Consider the following 23980-nt stretch of genomic DNA (forward strand, 5'->3'; position numbering starts at 1 on the left):
CTGCACATAGCTCTCGCTTTGGGGATAAAGCTACAGAAGCACAAATCTGGTGGGCTACTTCTACTCATTGTAAGAGAACACTTTGTCTTGATAGCACTTTAAAAAAACAACTGTTGAAATACTGAGGAAACAAAATAGAGAGGGGAGAAGATGCACAGACACCCAGGTCCCTGGGGCAACGTGCACTGAGCTTCTATGAGCCAGGGACCGGGACTGCATTGTTACAAGTCTCTGCCTGGCCACTTAATAGAGACACGGCAAGACTTCTTCACACTAAGGGGTACAAGCACATGTCTTTGCACAACCACTTGGAAGAACAAAAAACATTCCAAGGCAAAACTTAAAAACGTCTTATTTTATGACCCTTATATACTCTGTGCTTGTCAGGCCACACCTGAAATACTGTGTTCAGCTTTGGTCCCCGCTATACAAAAAAGCTGTGGACAGGCTGGAGAGGGTCCAGAGGAGGAACACAAAGATGATCAAGGGACTGGGCAGAAAGGCTGAGAGAATTGGGTTTGTTCAGCCTTGAGAAGAGAAGGGTCAGGGGAGACCTTATCACCATGTTCCAGTATTTGAAGGGTGGCTACAAAGAAGATGGAGACTCCCTTTTTACAAGGAGTCACATGGAAAAGACAAGGGGGCACGGGTACAAGTTACTCCTGGGGAGTTTCTGATTGAGCACAAGAGGAAAATTTTTCACCATGAGAACAATCAGCCACTGGAATAATCTCCCCAGGAAGTGCTGGATTCCCAACACTGGACGCTTCTAAGATTCAGCTGGACAGGGTGCTGGGACATCTTGTCTAGACAGTGCTTCTGCCAAGAAAGGTTGGACGGATGATCCTTGAGGTCCCTTTCCAACCTCGTATTCTATGATTCCATGGCCCATAATAAAAGGAAGGGCAGTAACGCGGCATCTGTGAAGTGACAAGTGCTGGTATGGTGTAAGCACAGTGAGCATGCAGGCTAAGAAGATATTAAAATTTATTAAAACTATACCAAAGCAGGAATTGCTCCTAGTGTTAGGTAGCATGCAGGGGGCTAGTTGCAGGATGCTCCCTGCCCTAGCAGCGTGGATGAATATCCACTCCAAACCCAGCCCATGACCACCCCCTGGAGAAGACAGCAAAGAGGAGAGCATAGCCGCCGTGCTGCCTGCTGTATGGTCATACCTAGTCGTGACACCTTGTCTCATGGGCACGTCCCACAAAGTGAGAAGGAAGCAAGTGGGACTTGATCAATTCTGAACCCTTTTATCCAGCTTCTCCGTAACTTTCAAATGCACAAACTGTTCTCTCTGATTCACAGGCACAGAATTTGAAATGTTAAAACAGCTGTCACTTTTCAGTCCAGTATCAGTAACGTAAGCTCAAATTATAATTTTGTTTGCATAAAAATGCCTTAAGGTGACCGGGGGAGGAACCTTTTTTTAGCCAGTTATTTATCACTATGTCCACTGCTGAGTAGCACTTTAATAGCTGTTGTAGTAAAATCTTGTACTGATATTTTAATACATGCCAGGGCAAAACTTACCCCAAAGCATTTATTAGAATCAATAAAAATAAATCTCTCTATAGTGTATTTTAGGATAAATTACCTTTTTTTTTTTCCTGCATTAAGTGATCAATTGCCATATAAACCATTTGTGCAAGGTCAGCAAAGTACTAATGAGTGATATTTTACAGTATCATGTAGTTAATCTCAAATGAGACTGCATTTAATACAGTTCTATCAAGCTGATGAATACAATTTACCATAATGGTATATTTCTCTTTTGTGTACACAGTTCTATTACTTATAACAATATTTCCCATATTACTGTAACATTAAAATAATCAAAATGTTTTGTGAACCTCAATTCTAAATGCTATTTCTAAAAATTGAATATAGTTGAACTGAAATCATTTATATTGGCAGATTAAGTTATGAGAAAAAACTAATTTAAGGCAGTTTCACAAGTACATTTAATGTCTCACACTGAAATTATTTTTTGATAACCACTGCCTCTACCAGTCCATATTGTTTATCAGCTGCTGCTTTTAAACTGTTCTTTTCTATTCGAGATAAAACAAGAGAATAAACTTTAAAATCTTCAGTGACTAAGAACATGGAAACAGTTATCAATCGATCTTTCCTTTGCACATCATCACTACCATTCAAATAAAAATTAAGTGAAGGACACTTTCTTTAAGTCTGATAAACAGTTCCAGGGTCAGATTTGATTACATAAAAGTTCTGAGTTTCAGCAACTTAAGATTTTTTTCTTTTAAGAAAAGTTTTATTAAACATATGTGCACACTTCCAAATGTCTGGAATTCCAAGCACTTTTCTCATGACTGGAAAATTGTACCCGCTCAGTCTTTTGCACACAGTCCTTTCAAAGTAAAACTGAGTTCAAGGGCATGCAGATGATACACAGAAATTTTATTTGTCTACATTTTTCTCCTGATTTACACAAAGTCCAATGAGTTGTAATGAATGCCACAGGAGTACATTGTGTACAAAACACTGTTAGTGAAGAGAAGTATTTCCACATCTGCCTCTGTTCAGCTCCATTCTGCACAGACCATAAAATGACACAGCTCAGAGCGAAGAAAATTCAGAGGAATTAAAAATGACTGTTGAACATTTCTTACAAACAAGTTAAGAGAGATTTAAAATCCAACACACGCATTGGAGTCAAAGTACCTGTCTTAGAAAATTTTAAAACCAGAGAGGAACTCTGTAAAGAATACAGTTCATATCTACCTATATTACAAACACTTCAGTAATATATGAAAAGAGGCAGCAATGCTGTTAATGTTATCCCAATAAAACAACAGCCTTTTCTTCTAAGGAGTGAAGCTTAGCTTCCAAATTTCACTGAAATTCAAGAAGTTGGCAAAGTGGTATGACTCATCTTACATCCCAACAATATTATTAGTCATTAAATTTGTAGCATGAAGTTCACATGGTGGCCTGAGCATTACCTTATCACTGGATGGTTGCAAAGAACAGAGATTGCTAAGCCACTGGGACCCAACTCCACTGGAACCTAAAACTGCAGGAGACCACTTGGGTTATCAAGCCCACTGCTCCATCACTGCAGGTAACCTCGTTAATTAGTTTATGATAGGAATTAAGGACAGCTATTGCATGACCTATTGCAAAATAACCGATGGCATTTTGCCCTTAGAGCTGAAGAGATAAAAAGCCTTTTCAATGAGTCTTTCAATGCTCTGGTTTAAAAAAAAAAATTAAATTCAAGTACATGCTTAAATTATTATTTCCTGTCTAGCAAAAAGTTTAAGTCACTTATTTTGTTAAATACTGTTGAAATCAAGGGGACCTATACACATACTTAAATTCACTCCCTACTGAGTAAAGCACTAGAGCATGTGCTAAACGTGCCTTTGGGAATTAGTGTCTCATGCAGCACACTCTTGCAAATACTTAGGCACATGTTTAGTTTCATTACCATGAATATTTCCATTGATAAACATGTCCATAGCTGTTAGCAGGAACAAAACTTTGAGCACTAATGAGAAGGCAGTTATATTGAACGAATTACAACTGCAGTATTACTTCTCTTTGTAAAAGAAAATCCCACAGAGGTGAATGAGAGATTTTTCTATATGAAGAGATAAGAATAAGGCAGTCAAAATGTTTCAGGGGAAAAATATACTACAAAAGTAAAGCAAACTTTTGTCACAGCTGACAAACAGAAAAGACAATTTTCTTTGCTCAACTTCCACTGTTTTTTTAGAACTCACTGTACTTCAACAGGGTATATAAATCCACAACAACACAGTACTTGTATTTTAATTCTGCATAATTAATGAACAGTTTTACCTTTTACTGCAATCAGAACCCTCATATAGGAAAATATAACCCAATTGATGCCATATGTCCCTCTGAATTGTTATTCCAGATGTATTCCTTGGAGTCACAGAATTGAAGTTCCTGTTTCCTTTAAATAACACATTCCTAATAACTCAAATGAAGCAATTTCGAGTATGAAGTAGTTTGTTAATATGATTAGGTTTTTTTCTGGCAAAATTCAGATCCTTCACCATTTTTTCCTATAACCTGAGTAGAAAAAAAAAAAACAATTTACCTATATTAAATTGTCAAGAAGCACATGTGCATTTAGCTTTAGCTTTTAGCCTGAGATTTCTATGGCCAGAATGGTGACCTTACACTTACACAGGCTTTTGAGAACTAATTTTTAAGGTTTAATTTCCATTAGCACAGAAGAACTTCACCCATACAGTGAAGCAGTTGGATTTGATCAGAACACTTGTTTTTAAGAAGCTGCAAAGTTTCATTATCTTTCTCTTTAGCCTGTAACAAACAAAGAAATAACAATGCACAATTTTTGCTGGAATATTTGCTTAATTGAAGGTTGACAGTGTTAAGTACTGCTAACAGAAAATCAGAAATGGGGAAGGGAGTTTCAGCAATAGCTTTCCCACATTGCCCTGCCAACAACCTCAGCTTTGCTGGGCCATTTTCTCTAAGGGCTAGAAGTAATTAAGTTTCATTGCTAAATCAGTCTTGAGCCTGTCTTGAGCAGAAAAATCACTTATGCTTAATTGCATGTGGTGATGTGGTGAGCAGTCCATTAGGCAGACTGCAGATACCAGTTTATTTTTTGCCGCTCTGCAGGATACTTAAAAATGAAAGGTCATTATTTTATCCAAGCAGTCACTTGTATAATACATATTTCCTACAGAAAACAGTGCTACTTCAGAAAAGGCTCATTATTTGAGTTTATGTTAAGTAGTTGTACTAAATATTATTTTGAGGGTTGCTGAGTTCAAAACCACCAGTGCCTGAAACTTAGAAACAGTAAAACTGAATATTTATTCTACTATAATCAGCATATAAATATTAATATTATAATTATCAATTAGAGTGCAAATATTTTTAAACTATATACAAAAAGAAAAAACTAAACTGCCCGTCATTTTTAATATAGGAAGATGCATACATAACATATATATGCACAGTCATACACACACATCTGAACACATGGGCATATCCAGAGGAATGTTCTCCATGACCTTAAGAAACTCTGCATACTATTTGCTAATCAGAACCACATATTTTTCACCTGATTCCATCAACAAAGAATTAGTTTCCATAAAATCGTAACCGACAGGAACAGATTGGTTTCATGGTTCAGAGTGAAAGAATTGTTCCAACAGTTCATGCACGCTAACATTCCTGCTGCTGGCAGACCAGATCTTCACCTATCGTAACCATCTCACACTAGTCAAGAAAAACAATAGAATCCTGTCTGAGAAGGCAGCGATTTAATATTGTAAAAATATTACAATAAACTATTACAATAAACCAATGCAGGCAGTTACCACGGAGCTTTAGCAATATAAAGTTCAAGTAATGCCACTATTAGTGATTCTCAAAGTACCCACAATGCTCACATCTGAACACTGAGCAATGGAATTTAATCTTTTCCATAACAAAGACTTGCTTTACATTTGTAGAGGTACTTAGATGTCTGAGGCTAGACCATTCTCCTAAACATCCTGTTATCTAGGTATAGGGTTGGCTTCCCAGAGCAAACTCACAGAAGTTCTTTAAAAGAAGGAAGAATATCAGAGATTTTTATGAACTGATTTCAGATCATTGTCGTGTGGTACTAGACTTATGTTGTCCATAAAAGCCAGCTGTTCTCACCCAACGAGGATCACAATCTGTCAGATGATGGAGATGCTCCAGAGTTTCTTCTATCCTGCCACAAAATAATATTACACCAGAGATACTACACCCTGGTTTAGGTATCAGTTCCCAATTCTAGTAACCAACCTCCCTATAAATTTGAAAAGAACAACAGTATTTTCTCACACCCTCACTTTTTGGAACGAATACTAAAACCCTTAACCTTTTTAAGCTGGAATTGCTTACCTTAGGTACTGTCTTTTGCTTTGTCTGTAGCTTAAGAGAAGTTTATGTAAGGTTTAAATTTTGAATTTTGTATAATATTAACCGAATATATGCCTGATAAAAGTGTCATTATCCAGTTTTATACATATAGAAAACTACACTGCAAAGTTTGAAAATTTATCTCTTTAAACACAAACGTGTTTAGTGTTTACTAAACTGTGTACTAGTGAAGTACACAGAATCACAATAGAATGATTGAGGTTGGAAGGAACCTCAGGAGGTCATCTCGTTCAACCCCCTTGCTCAAGCAGGGCCACCTAGAGCCAGTAGCCCAGGACTGTGTCCAGGTGGCTTTTGAATATCTCCGAGAATGGAGACTCCACAATCTTCCTGTGCAGCCTGTGCCAGTGCTTGGTCACCCTCACAGGAAAGAAGTGTTTCCTTACATTCGGCCAGTACTTCCTGTGTTTCAGTTTCTGCCCATGGCCTTTGGTCCTGTCACGGGGCACTACTGGAAGAGAACCTGGCTCATTCTTCTTTGCACCTCCCTGCAGGTGGATAATATCCTTCTTGAGTCTTCTCCTCTCAAGGCTGAACAGTCCCAGCTTTCTCAGCCTCTCTTTGTAGGAGCTCCAGTCCCTTCACTATCTTCATGGCACTTTGTTGGACGCCCTCTAGGATGTCCATGTCTCTCTCGCACTGAGGAGCCCAGAGCTGGACAAAGGACTCCAGGTGTAGCCTCACCAGTGCTGAACAGAGGGGAAGGATCACCTTCCTCAGCCTGCTGGCAATGCTTTGGCTAATGCAGCCCAGGATACCATTTGTCACCTTTGCACCAAGGGAACATTTCTGGCTCATGTCCAACCTGGTGCCCATCAGGACGCCAAGATCCTTTTCTACCAAGCTGCTTTCCAGCTGGGGGGCCCCAGCATGTACTGGTGTATGGGGCTGTTCCTCCCCAGGTGCAGGACTTTGCCCTTGTTGAACTTCATGAGGTTCCTTGTCAACCCATTTCTCCAGCCTCTCAAGGTCCCTCTGGATGACAGCACAACTCTTTGGCGTATCAGCCACTCCTCCCAGTTTGGTGCCACCAGCAAACTTGTGGAGGGTACACTCTGCCCCATCACCCAGACCACTAATAAAGATCTTAGACAGGGTCAGACCCAGCACTGACCCCTGGAGTACACTGCTCGTTACTGGCTTCCAACTAAGCTTTGTGCCACTGATTACCACCTTTTGGGCCTGGCTGTTCAGCCAGTTTTCCACCCACCTCACTATCTGCTCATCCAGCCCATACTTCAACTGCTTGTCTACAAGGATCTTATGGGAGACAGTGTCAAAAGAGAAATATTAGTTATTACTACTTTTTGCATTCATTCGGTTCACAGCTCTCCCTTTCTTTTCCTCATTTTCGCTTTTATCAGTTCACCAGCTACAATCTAGAATTACTTATTAATAAGGAAATATAGAATAATGTTTGTATGATTTTCACCAAACTTTGAACATCGAACAGGAAACAGAAAGAGCTTTCTCACTGCCTGTAGCTCATTCATTCTCTTTTTGAAACCCCCAAAAATGCATTTCAAATTGCATTTAGGTTTATGCAATCTGTTTATATACAGGACAATTAGAAGTTGTTAAAGATAACTACTTTTTTTTGTTTGTGCATGATCAAAGATATTTTAATAATCTGTACCATATGGATAAGGAGCATAAAATAACTTGAATTCAAACAACAGAATGAATAAGAACATTAAAAATGACTGGACAAGAAGAAATACAGTGACTTCCTTTTATCACCAGTCATTTGACCAGAGGAGAAAACCTATGATGCAAAGTCCAAAATTGGTCTCAACTCCTCACTGCTTGCAATTTATCTTGGTATTTGTTACTTGTCAAACTTTTTGTCCCATCAACTGGGCTTTCAAGAATGATCACGAGCCACTTCTACATCTGCCATAGAAATGAGAGGACATTATTTAAATAATTGAATTCAGTAATAATTCTAAAGAGCAAGGAAACACTGACAATCCCCTTAACATGATTTCTATATTTGCATTGCTTTCCTAAAGGAATATTATATTTCATTCATTGGAAACAACTGAATGTAAATTACATTTACACTAAAGTTAAACTATCCCTTCTTCAGAGTGACTCTACATACAGTATAAGCAGTGAGTTAGTTGACATGCACATATTTTCATCACAAAGTGTTCAATAAAATGACAACGTATTCATACATTGGCAAGACTATTATTCCAACAATTTGCATCAAACAACTTGCACAAAAACTGAAGTTCAGTTGAGTGTATGCTTTAATTATATCTTTAGCAAGTATTTAGCATTCTTAAATGCATACAGGAATGTGAACACATTCTTAGCTTTATTCTTCAACTATATGAATACATTAAGATAACATTAACATCAAGAACACTGAAGTAAGAAAGAAGCATAACTCAAGTACTGACCTCCTATAATACCTATTGTGCCTTTCCTCATGTATAGAAGTAAAATTCTCCCTACAGATTATTCTTGCTCTGGCAGAACAATGGAATTGTAGACCCTGTCTTTGGGGGCAAGTTTTAAGTATAAAGCAAGATGACAGTTTCATTCCAAGGCCATGATACATAAGACCACAACTTGAATAGTTATTAAACAAATGCCGTCAGGTTACAGAAAAGAAGTGTCTGTGTTTGAAATGGCAATCGCTAATTACATTTTGTAATAAGAAAGAAACTAAGAACAATTATCTTAATAAAACAGTCTCGTATACTTCCCAGTACCGTATTTCTTGATGACCAGAGGTCATGTTAAAATAAAAACTAGATTAGAAAGTAAATGTATTTCCTTATATCTAGTTTTTGTTGCCCCGATTTTATACTGTCTGCATTTGCCATGCACTTGCTCTTTTGATGATGAAAAATAAGAAATCTGGAATATACAGGCAAGGTATCAGAAGACTTTAAGAAATAAAGAAATCTTTAAAATCAATAATCCCCTCATTACTTTACTCCTTGTCAAACACATTTTGGTGAAAGATACCTGGCAAATACTTCTAAGCATAATTCAATTTAGGTTTTAGCCCTGTGTTTCACTTCACAAAGGGGAAGTTATGATTATCATAAAATAAATACATACTATCAGCCTGCATTAAAAAAAAATATCTACTTCATAATAAAAATAATGCATAGCATGATGTCAAACACTTAAGTACCAAACCCCATCGTTCCACTCTATGAAAAAAGACACACTATGTATTTTTAAATGTATCATCCATACATTTAAAAGAAAAATACAAAGCATGAATCACCTCAATAACTTTCAAAACAGAAGTGAAACCATAAGTTCTCTAAGTTTCCAAACCTGTGTGTTACGTTTCTTCAGTAGTAACTCTCCATATTCTGGAACATGTAACCACTATCCTATTTTCTTATATTTTTACCTTAAAATTTACACCAGACAATTATTACAGTGTGTTCATTTTTTCCATTCCCAAACAAATAAATTCCACCACTTCTCCTCAAAACTATTTGGAGCAGGTCAATATTTTTTTCAAGGTTTGTGAAGACTTTTAGTAAGAAACAGAATATCCTCAGGCAAACCGTATATTAAAAGAGCAGAAAAGTTCTTCATATTCAGCTAAGGTTTTGAGACAAACTTACTTTCCTCTTCATGATTAAAAATTAATTAAAAACCTGCAAGCCACATAAAATGGATAATCCAGGGCAAGCTAGACAAATAACACCTTCACATAACTGAATTCATGGCAAAAACTTGAATACCGTACACTAGAAAACCACAAAGGTAATCTGGTGGTTTTCCTCCCCAGGGTTCAGTGGCATTCTCTTTCTCTCTCTCTCTTTCCCCTCCCCCCAATCAAGCTTTAGTTTTCACAGCATTTAATCAGAAAAGTTGTTTACCTTTGACTTACTTCCAGATAATATAGATAAGGTATGCCAGTCTTCAGCAATTCAATTACCTTTGAACTGTTACCCATTGTGACCTGCCAGAAGGATTTTCCAGATACCAGTACTATTTTTAAATACTTCTGACACATATCCCCCAAACCAAAACCTTAAGAGGGTAGACTACAAAACAGTTCCATTCTTATGGATACATTTTATCCATTTGCTGCCTCTTTACAAGAAGTTATAAAAGACAGGCTCAATACTTACTCCAAAAAAGATTTCACTAAAGAGAAAGCTGTAACTATGTATGTCAGTAATGTAAAGGGGTTTTTTAATTGGTGTTTCAGAAGACTATCTAGGATATTTTTTATTTTTTTTTTTTAAAAACGCATTTCCTTTGAAAAAAGCTAAAAATCAAAGTACAGATTATTCTCTTGGGGACAGAGAAAGAAGAGACCTCCCTTTAGAGGAAAAGGGACTCAGACCGGCCTGCAACCAACTCCTTCCCTTTACTTTTGCAAATAGTTTTCAAAAATAAGAGGGTAATGATAAGAGAAATTAATACTGAAACCTACTGGCACTTTGGATCTTATACCACATATTCAGAAAATATGGTTTGATTAAATTAAATTGATGCTGTTTTACAACATATTCAATTTAAAAAATACACATTTTTCTGTGTACTAGCAACCCTTAACCAGGAGGGAAAAAAAACCACAGGATAAGATCCAAGATACTGACAATTCTACTTTGAAGGCAGAATAAAGCCCATGAATGTTATGACATGACCTTACAAAAATTCAAGTTTCATTGTACCAAACCAGATTCCTTTTGCAACGTCAAACACGGTTTGCTAGGAAGCTTTACAATTTCAAACGAGGCTCATTTTGACCAACAGTGCTGCTTTTTAAATGTGTCCTTGGCTAAAGCCAGAAGGCTTAAAAAGTTGAGAACCTTCAGGACCATAACTACAGTGTCTCTACTGCTGTAAGATTTATGTAAATCTGAGAAAATATCTTTCTTCACATATTAACATGACAGTAACAAAGAATTGAAGAAAAAAGCATGGAAACCAGAGATGTTGGGGTAGTCTGTGAGAGCAGAACTTCTGAACCCCAGAAAATAAAGACATCTTTGTGATAGGAAGGTATGAGGGCGAGGGGATCAGATGTCCATTGTCCCACTGCCGTTCGGTTTGTAACGTGCCTGTAAGTGATTAGGTCTGATATGCCCCCGAGCTGAAATCATAGTAAACAGTGTGCTCAAAGCAATTTTATTTAAATTAAAATTAATTTCAAGTGATTCACAGTACTTCTTCAGAACCTAAAATGTTATCGTTTATGAAGTCTTCCTGCATTTCATGCATTACTAATGAAGCTGGCCAAAAGTACAAGCAGAAAAATCACATTGACAAAACCCCAAAATTTAAAAATCAAATGTAGAATTTGGTAATCTCTAGAATAAACCCCTTTATATGGAAAAGAGACCATCATTTAAATGAAAGCTCTGTTCCATGTCACCTTTACAGTAGCCAACTAAATATAATGACTGAGGTGTCCTAAGATCTCTGTCAAATTGTTCCAATGGCAAGTAAAAACAGAAAGTCCCTTCTCATGAAAAAAATTACAGTTATTGCTATTAATAAAAAAGGTTCTTATCTGCATGACTTAATTCCACATCTGTGTCTCCAGGACTCTACACTGCACTCTGCTATAACATGGTGGATGGGGAACAAGAGGGCAAGGAACGTTGAGCTGGCAGTAACATCACTTTTAACACTATCTCTTCCTTTCCTAGGTTGAAATTCTTTCTTAAAATCAACACAAGATAAAATTTCACAGTTAAAAAGAACAGCTATATATCTGCATGCATACATATACACATACATATAGTTTAAAGAGAGAAATGTAACTTTGGTGACTACTGAATTTTGTGATCTATTATTTATCATTTAGTGCAACCCCCAAATGCAAGAAATGAATGCTTTCACAATTTCTTCAGCTTTTAATAACATTTAAAAATTTAGTATTTGCTTTAATAGCATTATTCTAAAATATATATACATTCCCTCATATAACAAAGCAGACTATGGTTTTGATTTCTAAAGAAAGAACACTCTATTGAACAAGAATTATCAACACAAGCATTTTATCACAAAAATATAAGAACTGCTCATTTGGAAATGATTGCACTGAAGTTACTAAGCTCCTTCCTATTCAGACCTAAACAAACTGATGTTATCTTGAGAGTTGTTCCCGTGCTTGTTTTAAGGCTTGAACCCAAGTCACACAGGTGGCCCTTGGACCATGTCCTCTTACATCTGTCACAACTGCAAACAGTAAAGCGGAGGATAAAGTCTGTCAAAATAACAGAACTGCTGCATGAGGAAGTATTTCATATCGCTGTTTCCAGTTATGTGTTTACTTGTAAAAATATAAAAGGAATTGCAGTTTAAAGATCTTTACTGATCCCCTTGTTTAACTTTTAGCTATAAATTTAATGACAAGTGTATCATTGGTATTTACTATGAATACAAAACCCACAGAAATTACTTTTTACAGATATCTGGGCTAAATTCATAAAAGTTTGCACTTCACATTATTTACCTTACAGAAAACACAATAAAAAATTAAATTCTGAAATCTATTAAACATAGCTTTAAACAAAAGCCAAAATGTGTCTTCTTACAACAAAGGGTAAAACATGGGTATCTACTGCCATAGCAATTCAAATCATTACATGTATTACACCATAAGGCCATAAGCCATTTTAGGCTGGAAAGTACAATAATTGCTTATATTTTTATACCTACTTCAAATTTGGTTGACAATGGTATTTTTATAGCTAAGAATGCTCCAGCCTCGTTATCTGTGACAGCACTGGTTTGACAATGCCCTTTAAGCTGCATTGCTGCTGTATCTCCAAGACAGAAGACACACGTGTATGGGTGAGCATTCATTGAACTTCACCCATTCTTCCATACAGACAGTATAACTGCTAATTCTGAAAGGAACCAGGAGTCTGCACCAGCAAATCAACATAAACTCCAGCTGGAGGTTGGTCATTAACTCACCCAGATGTGAACTAAATAGGTTGAGAAGGAGAGATAGAACTGCCATTCAGCCTCTGCTTATACAGTGTAATATTCATGAGAGCCTTAGACAGCTTTGGAGAGATATCTCTTCAGGCACCCCAGCTAAATCCAACTGCTATTGTGAACTGAACCTCTCGGAAACTTACAGACACAGCCTGCAAATCCCTTTTTATATTTTGGTTCCCATGGCATTTCATGAACAAAGGCTTTTATATAGCTGGGGCGGGGAGGGGGTGGGGCAGGGGGGAAGAAACCACCAAATATCCCAAATTAATGGCATTCTATTGCACTGCTACAGACTGAAGACTACATTCCTTTCTTCAAAACTTCTTCAAAACATCTCAGCTGTTGCAGGCATTATGAAACAGAGCCTATCATGTAGCCTAAGGGGTTTTTTTGCTCTGACTTTTCTATGCAAATCTTTCTCTTCTGCAAAATTATTTTTTTCCTGTCTTTGCCATCACAAAGCACTACATGAAGATTTGAAAGTTCCACCATACTGAAGCTTCCCCATATGTCTTAACACTTCAGAAGTGCACAATCCATGGAGCATATCCCTTTTCTTCAGTTGAGGCAGGAATGGGTTTTTTCCTTGTAGACTTAATAAACTCTGAAGATACATGCCTGAGTTCTTCCACCAGGAAGTCACAGAATTTTTCAGATGAAAGAGATTAAGACAGTTTACAGGTTCATAAAGATGTTATAAGACATGAGTTAACACCCACAGAGTTCACGCATGGCTATCAGTTCCAGCTCTCTGGGAATCATGCCTCTACCATTACCTCTGTCGTCCATGTCAGCCTATTTCATCATATTTTCTCCATTAAGGGTTTGTCCTCCTGCTCCTTCTCCGGATGAGCTGTGTGAATTTGCTTCCCTCTACAGGGATTGAGGGCATCAGTCCTGCAAGCTAATTGTCCTAATCAGATCCCTCCTTCTTGTTCAGTACCTTGACACATGTACAAATCTTATGTGACACACAGTTTTTGGTATATCACTTGCTCAATATGAATGAAATTGGTCACTTCCAGTTAAAATCAGGGAAGTTTTCTCTCTGCGTATAGTCACCAAACTTCAACTTGGCCCATGTCAAACGTATTCTGTCTTTCTGCATCCAGTGACTTCTCATAGCCACTGCTGGCAACCTTACTCCTCCTCCTGGCTCTCCCCTGGGGGTTGAGCACACAACAGCAGAATCTCCAGGGGATGCAGAAGGGGCAAGCATGAACAGTCAACTCTGAAGCACTAGCCGCCTCCTATTCCTCTTCTCACTCTCTTCAGCAGACAGGCTGTGGTTGCTCTTGTTCCTGCCACACCAGCCAGCACCCATGAAGACAGCAGCTCTGTCTGGAAGAGGCTGGATGGCATGAGGAACACATGGCAGCAGATCTTAGCCTGCTGCATGAAGACCAGAAGCAGAAGAAACAGCTGGAGAAGCTCTCCAAGTGGTGTCAGGTCCACACACCCTGAATGCACAGCTCTCAGCCATGCCTACCACCAACTCTAAACCTTGTGACATTAATGAAATGCACCCTAAGACAAGCACAGCCATAAATTTGGTGTGATCACATCTGCTCATACAGTTTTTGGACCACTTGGGAAGGAGCTAGAAATGCTAACAGAAACAAATAAACTCTACAAGGCTCTGCCTCAGGCTCCACCCCCAAAACAAAGCAACTGACAGAAATAAATTATTAACATGAAACACAACATATTGAATCCTGCAAAATAATTATGCTTCTGGGTCTGATTCCCTCCCATGGATGTTACTACACTTCAATCCAACCAGGAGCAAGGGAACTGCTGAGAAGATTCTTCAGGAACCTCTATGATCTATATCCCACAGTTTAATTTTTAGCATTACATACTCAATTTTGATAACTACTTTTGGCAGCATGATTTTCTAAACTCTCAACAGTAATTTTACAAACCATATGCAAAAGTCAAAAAAAACACTACAACCTAATTTTTCAATTTCTGCAAGGATAATAATGGAAAAACCTAAAAATTCTGTATGTATAAAGGCTTGATGAGTCCCAATGAATGAGGAAATGTTGGAAGGAGGAGAAAAAGGATTTCCCATAGACATCCAATATTATAAATTATAAATTCACCTGGGGATGACAACTTGTTTGTAATAGTTTTTCATGCATCCTGTTTTGTCTGTATAGAAGAACTGTTTGCACATTAATCCATTCAGCAGTGCAGACAGAATATTGTCATTTTTTTATTTATGAATTTAAAACAAACAAGTATGATTTTTGCCTTCTAATACTGAATAGTTTTACCCCCTCTTAAATGTTAAATGGGGTTACAATTTTAAGTACTGCTATGAAAGCTGAACAGCACTTTTGCACATTTGGACTGCTGCCCCTGTAGTTTGGAATTTCCAATAAACAAGTTGCTCTGCTTTGATTTTCACTGCCAAGTTCACACTTCTCAAACAGAATACAGTCAACTTTAGTTCATATTCAACTTTTTTTCTGGCTCCCTTTCTACTTACGCACTGTGAAAATATTCAGCAATTTCTTGGAAGAGCTAAAAAAAATTTTAATATGACTCTTGACAATTGTATGTTTCTTCTGGAAAAATTAATTTCATTTGATTAATGTCATTCCTCATTTTCAGACTAAAATTATAATTCCACAATGGAATTTAATGAAAAGATCTTCCTTGAGTAAAAACACTTTTCCCCCCTGTATATAGCCTGACAAAAATATAGGAAAGAAAAAAGGTCTTTTTATTCCTCCCACTGCCTTCTTACACAAAAAGCCAACTCTGGATAATTCTTACATGTTTTATCTATACATTATCTAGCTTAGCATTAACTGTATTTCCCCTGAATAAAAAGGAATACCTTGGCAATAGTGTCACAGGACACAGTACACCAACACAAAGTTCATTATCATCAAATAGATGCAATTTCACCCAGTTCCTTTCTTGCTAACCATGGCTACATTCTCTCACCACTTATCTTGCTGCTTCTCATCTGGTTCTCCCTAGCCCCTGAGGCAGTTTAATTGATAAAAGATCAGAGGGAATAGCTAAAGAAAAAAAATTAAACTTTTTCTACCACATCAGTGAGCTGAACTGGCTCAACATAAGATGTATCAGATACAGAGATTACTGGTATAGCTCACAACAGAGATCATTATGCCTCCAATCGTCCCAGTATTTTGCACTGCATGGTACAATTGGTTACACTTTAAAAAAAAAATGAAATTGATTTTTCCATAATTCACATCATTCACTGGGTAACTACAAGGATGGAAATTCCACAAAGTCTCTAGGCAACCTGAAACACAGAAAATGAAGTACCCTTCACTGAAAAAAAAAAATAAGCAGAGATAATTTGGAAGGGTTGCACATAATCCATAACTAATACTTCCGAAAATTGCATTACACTCTTTCATAGAAAACAATGAAGAGCAGTACATAAAAAGTATAAAGGATCCATATATTCAGCTAAAACTACAGACAACGGCAGGATAGGAAATCTCAGGTACATCTTCAGACACTGACGCAAAGATGCATCACTTCATTTCAAAAGAGAAATTAAAGCAACTTCATCAGCATAAGGAACATTTTACAGCACAGCCAGGACTCCAGGATAAGTCTATGTCTCAATTCCAGACTGAATGCTGTGTCTACTATACGAACTTCTCCCAAAGTTACCTAAGAATTTGATCAAAATTAGATTACCATGAAAAAACACTGAGGTTTCTACATTTAAAACCCTATACACTGCAGCATCCAGCTGTGGCAATGCCCAGAAGAGGTTTTTTTAAATGAAATTCAACCTAAGCATAAATTGCACCACCTAATATTGGAAACATCTAATCAGCAATGTTCAGAATGACGTTTACCTGATATAAAAACCACACAAAGAAGGAAACAAACATTCACCATCAACAGAAGCATGTATGAGAAACGTAATATTCAAATGTATTTATCCTATTTAGAATAATCAATGTATTAATACTTCATATACTGCCTGAAGTTACTGTTTCTTGAAAGGAACAGACAAAGGATGAAACAACCTCTCTGCAGCTACCCAATAACAAAGATTGACCTCTGAATTCCTCTAGACTCTACCATTTTTAAAGGAGAAAATCCAGTGAAAAATTACGTGACTAAAATGACATTCTTGTGAGTCACTTCTATCATAAGGCTAAATTATGATTCAGGCAAAGAGAAAAATAGAGTGTTTTTGAAGAATACTTAACCTCCCACTGGGCACGATTTAAATTCTTGTTCTCCTTTAAAAAAAACTGTAACATAGGTATGCAAGTTATACGTGGTCCAGCCCTCTTCACTTACCTGAACACAACATGTCTTCCAGGAATTTATAAAGCATTATATTAATAAAACATTATACCACGTGTGCAAAAAAAAAATATATAGATAGATAGATATATTTAGCCTTACTTCTCCATGTCTTAAAGGTGTAATAGCTCCTCTTGCTACTGCCATTCGGAACAATGTTTCTGTGGCCTGCAGCAAACAACACACAAACAAATTAGTTATTTAAAAAACAGACAATGCAGCTTATGAAGATTTGTTTCAACTTTTATAACATTTTTTAAAGTGTCAGCTACCTCTAGCACCGATTTTACAACTGAATCACTTCAGTAAGTTATTTTGAACAGTCTGCAGAGGTTAGGCAAAGGTTTATTGCAAGGTGAGAGGTCTGTGGAGGTAGTAACCACCTCAACAGTGCACAGTCCCTCCCGCGATGCTGCAGCAGTTACACAAGACTCTTCATTCAGGTCAAGAGATGCTCAGCCCTATATAATGATCTTCCACAGGCTGTCAGGTAAAAGTGGGATACTAAGCGAAAAAATAGTTATATGGTATTTTACAACTCGTTAAACTCATTAATTTTAAAAGTTGCTGTTTAATAGTATACACTTAAATTAACAAACGAATATCAAAAAACAAAAGTATGATGCAGCCCTTTTCCTAAAAGCACCTGAGGCTCTCTTAATAATGGTGGCATTACAAAACACAACACTGGCATGTGCAAATGATACAGAACACAACTTTGGGGAAATCTTTAATTAGGTTAATCTTTAGTTAGGTTGCACGCTTTTCTGTGTTAGTTGTCCCATCCTTTCTTTAATCCAGTGGGACAACTAGCACATACTTCTGACATAAACATAGATTACTGACTCTTAATGCAAGCCTAAATACAAAAAAAAAAAAAAAAGCATAAGTTCTGTATCACATTTCTTTCTACAAGCTGGCTGCAAAAAGGCATGAAAAACTTCACTGGTTACATAAAATTACGGATTGGCACATCAGTGTACACAAGAACAGATTTGTTTTAAAGACTTGTTTCCATAGCAAGTGGTGAAGCCAGTTTCAATTTCAACTGCAACGAAACATGTTTTTAATATCTGGTTCTAATAAAAAAAAAAAATAAAATCTAACATTTAAGGATCTATGTTAGAAAGTAATTAGCAGACTGTTTGAAAAAAACATTTATAAAGTTGAAAAATAGAAGTAGTTTGCAGTAGCTGATTATCTTTTAAATAGTGATTTAAAAAATAAGCAGCTCAATGCTTACATGCTTGCAAGACTTGCTGGGTTCATGCTACACTATCTTAAGATAGCTGTATCTTAGCAAAAGTAGTATCAAAGACATCTTCCTAGACACAGATTAACTGGCATTTACCCTTTTCTAAATAATTGCCTGCAGAAAAGAATTTTATAACAGAGCTTTTAATTACCTTATGTTTTCCCCTCCCATCTGTACATGAATGTGTGAGCTCCAGAACATGCAAAATGTATTACACTTCATTTACACCTGCAACAACACAGGGCAATGCCCAAGTGTGATTCTTCTCAAACCCGTCTTATTTGAGAGATGAAGTGAGCCTCATACAACCTTTTGTATTTCCCAAAATTGGTTTCTTTCACCAACATTTTTAAGGATGTTTCAAACGAATTGAGCATTCTGTCACTACAGCTAAGCTGCTTTTGTTTCTTTTGAAAACCACTGGTGTGTGTGACTTTCTTTTCAGATCTACTAGTAAAAGATCTCTCTTAATACACTTGTACTCACATCATTAACACCAGATGTCATTCAGAAACAAGTTAAAATCACAGCATCAGAAAATCCAGCACCATAGATGTCCTCCTATGGGCCGCTCTTCATGTGCCGAGTACCACTAAGAAGATTAGCCCTACAATCACAGCTTCTTACCCAAAGAGCGTGGGGGGGGATGAGGCCACTTATGGCCATTCATGCACTGACAATTATAAGGCTGGAGAAAGGGCTATTGGATTTTTAGGTATGCAAAATCCAAGAGGATGCTTAAAGATGTTCATCTTTCAAAAGAGTAATTAGAGCCAAGCTTACTGTTGGTGTAATGTTTAAGGTAAAGGAGGTGGGAATTAGCAGAAAATATTTCAAGTTTGTATCCTTTCTACAAAGAAAACTAAATGTGAACAAAGTGTTGAGATTCAAATAAGGTGAAGTCTTACACGGAAAAAGAACAAGATGAAACCACTCAGGAATTTTTTAACGCCTTCACAAAACTGTAACATCACACAGACTAATGATGAACGTGACCTGGGCTAGGAAAATGCGGCCAGTCTTAAAACGTGAATTTATCTGCAACCCTTCTGTTTTGGACAAACTCCTGCACTGTCTTCAATTTCCAGCTTTTTCCTTTCTGCCCCACAAATGCAGGCACAAACAATAATTTGGCAGAGACCACCAGGGTCATCTGGTCCTACTCAGGGCCCCTTGGAGCAGGTTGCCCAGGGCTTGCTCAAGCACATTTTCATGGATGGAGGTCCCACAGCCTCTCTAATCAACCTGTTCCAGTATTTCACAAAAACTTGTTTTCAGTGACAAGGCCACGAAAAAACACAATTAACAGATGAGCTGTAAATTCCCTGTGGTTCCCAAAGAAGCACAGACCAAATCCCCAAATTCTCCATAAGTGGTGGAAATGCTTCATGCCATCCAAGCGGATGGCCATCCTTCTTTCTGCAGTTTCTAGCTATGAAAAGCCAAGCCGTGCTGAAATTCTGAAACACAGAGTGTCCTGCTGGCATTCAAACTGTACAGGTTGGATTAATAAGCATGGGGATGGAAAAACAATAAATATAAATGCACCAAAAAACACTGGGTTTTTTGAAATGTTAAAGACAAACTCCATCATACTTAATGCTCCATAAAGAATAGGGGTAAAAAAGCTGCATGAATGAAGAATCATGCTCCATAATATTCTCATACAAATTGTTACAATATTAAGTTTAAATCCATTGAATACAAACATCACAACTTTACATAATTTTTTAAAAAAGTATGAAGTATATTGAAATGTGAAGTTCATTTAATTACATTAAATCTGATAAAAGCATGCAGAGTACTGCTCTCACAAATTAATCTATCTTTCAACACAGACTACCTAATAAAATAAATTTGACTTCTTCAGCAATAGATTTCTATTGGAAAAGTTAAGCAAACTTTTAGATATCAGGTCAAAACTGCCCTTCTGCCCCATGCAACAGTTTTCACAGCTCTTCCAGTTCACAATTCACAGTATCCTTGTGTAAAGACACTCACAGTTACATGCCATTCAGAATAAGTTTAACTGACTGATTGCAATGTCAGCCTTTTCTAATCTGTGAAGTGTCTTCTAAAATTCTTCCATATATTTATATTTAACATTGTCCACTGAATGCCAAGGTTTACATACATTTATTGCTTAAATTACATCAATTTTCAAATCCTGAAAATATTGAAATAATCCTGTATTTGATGTTAGGATGTATTTCATAGTCACAGTTGCACAACTGATTGGAAATATTTATCATTGTGTCAGGATAACCTATCAAAAAGGCAAAACTGTCCCTTTAGGAAATTATAACAGTGTTCCCAAAGAAACCACCAGCTACGAATTTAGATCATTTTTAACTGCTTCTGCTAGCATTAAATATTTCATCATAATCAGATTTTTATGAAGCTGGAAAAATTTAAGATTTATTTGCATTCGATTCACTGTGAATAAGCCTTAAATAAGAATCATTACAGGCTTAGGCAATGACTTTAGATACTTCTATTCAGAGATGGGAGTCAGAGGTCCATAAGAAAGCAAATTATCAACAGATGGTTTTAGTGATCTCAGTGTGAAATAAATGTGTTGCCAAGCTGATAGTTACTGAATCCTAAAATTGTTCTTCATTGTAAGGAATGTATACTGTGTTACATTGTATGTGAGGTGAAATGGCAGCCTAATGTGTTTTACCACTCTGTAACACCAGGCAAGCTCTAATGTCATCTCCAGACAAAGATGACCAACTGTTGTTCTCCCTCCAAGAAAGCAGTCGCTTCTGTTCAAATTCCTTGCAAGTGGTTTTTTTTTTAAAAAAAAAAAAAAAAAAGGAAACCACTTGTATGAACCAGAACTAAAGTGGAAAATAATTGTGTATTATTGATGTAAATTGTAGGAAAAACAGCAAGAAAAACAGTACTTGATATTCCAGATGTTTTGAATTTTCTAGGTATTCACAAAAATAAAATGGTCTTATAATTTTTCGTCAAAATAGTTACTGTTTTACCAAAGTTAAAACTGCAAATGCAAGCAGTGGAGGGGATTGCTAATGCAAATTAATTAATTTAGAAATGCATGCTTTTTAATTACCTGACAGATTTTGGCACCTACTTCTAAATGTGCATTTTAAATATAAAAAAATTTTCTTTTTAAAGATATGTCCTGAAAGGCACAGATCTTTGGAAGTCATTCACGGCAATTTACAGATTTAATTAAAATTAAAATGGTGCAATTTGTTATAAGAATAAAAATGGATGGAATACCACAAAATACTTTTTTTCACTCCTATTAAGTTTGCTGATCTTGGCTACACTAGCTGGCTGACAGCTCTGGACTGTAAAATTTGTGCTTCTTCACGAGAAGCAAGTTACATTCAAAAAAGGTTTTTGACAGTCTATCCGAAATCATCACTAACATTTTTCAACTTGATTACATATTGCAAATGAACTATTGTTACAGCCCTGATTAGCTAACCATCACACAGCTTTTGAAAACAAGCACGAGTGCTATAAAAATGAGATTTGGTGAGATTCAGAAGCAATAATGAATAGGAAAACGTACAAGAAGTTTCTGAAAGCAATTTTTCCTAATTTCTGTCCACAAAATTTCAAGTGTAAGGCAACCTTCTCCATCTAAACCTTATTCCAGATGACAGATTTAACTTAACTGATGAGCTTATTTACTGTTACAGCTTTTGATGAAATTACAATACCAATATAGAACTTACTATGTATATTTCTATATATTTTATGAATTTTAAATATATTTAAAATACATTAAAATACAACACTGAAGATGAACTGACGCCTTTAAAGAGACATATATTTAAATTCTTGTTTTCTGGAAAACCATAAAAAATTTTGTTCGTTCCATTTTACGGGTGTGAATTCCATGTACCTCTGTCTTTTAAGAGTCTGAATGTCTCTGCCTTCATTACTGAACCATTTGAACCTTACTGAACCATTGTACCTTACTGTACAATGAGCAGATCGGTATATACTTGACATCTGAGACACAAGTTCTTTCCATTCACCCATTAGCAGATAAATCACTTCTTACCTTTACCTTCTATAAAAGCAGCTTAACTCTGAACTCTATAAAGCCTAAACAATTTAAATTCCATGATAAAGCATATTTTATGTAGTTCACGATAGCCCATTTTCTGAAACTTCTCTCATTTTTTCCATTTTCAGCTTTCAAAATGTGAACACCCAGAGAAAATATTGCACCAAACACCCACCTGTGCATTCCATAATATTTGATCTCCCTTTCCTCTGGTTACTTATGCAACATTTCTGCACGTTTATTAGAAGGATAATACAATTCTATTACATAAATCACATTTTACTGCCTGCCCCAAATGAAAATAAAGATGCACATAAGGAATGGAAGGACACACATCCGCAATATTCACAAGCCCCAGCAATTATCAGCTTGCAATTATCTCATGGAAGCTCTGGGCACACAAGAGAAGGGCCAAATCTGCTCTAATTTATGGGTAAGGAGGGAAGACCAGCTTGAAGATTAGAGGGCAGAAAGCAAATAAAGCACACACCTGGCCATGTATCTTACACAGCAAAAGTACTAACTGAAAATGGCTCTCCTTTCTCAAATAAGAAATGTATGTTGATTCCCTAATGAGATGTTTGGGGTTTTGTAAAACTCATCACTAATATAGCATAAATAAACCAGTATTAACAAGATTAATAGCACAGTTAGCTCTTTCTGAGCCACATCTTGCTCCTTCCTCAGAATATACACAGATTTGTCATGTAAATTTAGGGTCAGATTTACACACAAATATTTGATCAGTTCAGTGTAATTTCTATTACACTACCAAATTCCATTTGCTCACTGAACTAAATCTGCACCTTCAGGGTAAATGAACTCTCTTATGAATTAATCTACCTCTACCCTACTACCTAACTAAACTACCCTGATCTTCATAATACCCCAAAGATAATATACATCGTGGTGACGGACTTTGCATTTAGCCTTCACTATGTCTCTGCTGTAAGAACAGCCCCTTGCTGCAGAACTGCTCGCGAACCTCAGCCTCTCCTTAAAACAGCTTTAAAACTTACAGCTGCAGAACACACACTCAGCAAATGAACCAAGCACAAAAATAATCAAGCACTGTGCGCTGCCAAGAGGATGAAATAAAAGCATTAGTATTTATTTATCTTAATCTGAACCCAGTAATCTGCAGTTGCATTTGTAACTTTTTCCAAGATGATGATAGTTTTTTTTCTTCTCCTGACTTCTCTACCTGTTCTTCTCCCTTTCCTTCCTCCCACCCCCCCCCCCCCCCCTCAAAAAATGCTTGGTATTTAATTTGGATTCCTGGTCCCAGCCTGTAACTGACTTTCAACTTTGTCTAGTTTTCTCTGCAGAAAGGACTGAACAGCTCAATGCTGCAATTAACTAAATATCAGGAAGCCAGGAAAAAAAAAAAAATCCAGCAGTATAATGCTCATGAACTGAATTACCCACAAAACAGGCCAGGAGCCAGCATG

At 36.8% G+C, this 23980-nt stretch overlaps 1 protein-coding gene across 1 annotated transcript in view; it reads right to left on the reverse strand.

Moving 5' to 3' along the window:
- The window catches only part of TMEM135 (transmembrane protein 135), a 186802-nt gene that overhangs the window by 94018 nt on the left and 68804 nt on the right, over positions 1-23980 (reverse strand). Inside the window, exon 5 of the mRNA XM_074860305.1 lies at positions 17323-17388. Within this exon, the coding sequence (XP_074716406.1) occupies positions 17323-17388 (66 nt within the window). The remainder of the gene's footprint in view (positions 1-17322; positions 17389-23980) is intronic.

Source organism: Strix uralensis, chromosome 2, assembly GCF_047716275.1.
Source record: "Strix uralensis isolate ZFMK-TIS-50842 chromosome 2, bStrUra1, whole genome shotgun sequence".
Lineage (NCBI taxonomy): Eukaryota > Metazoa > Chordata > Aves > Strigiformes > Strigidae > Strix > Strix uralensis.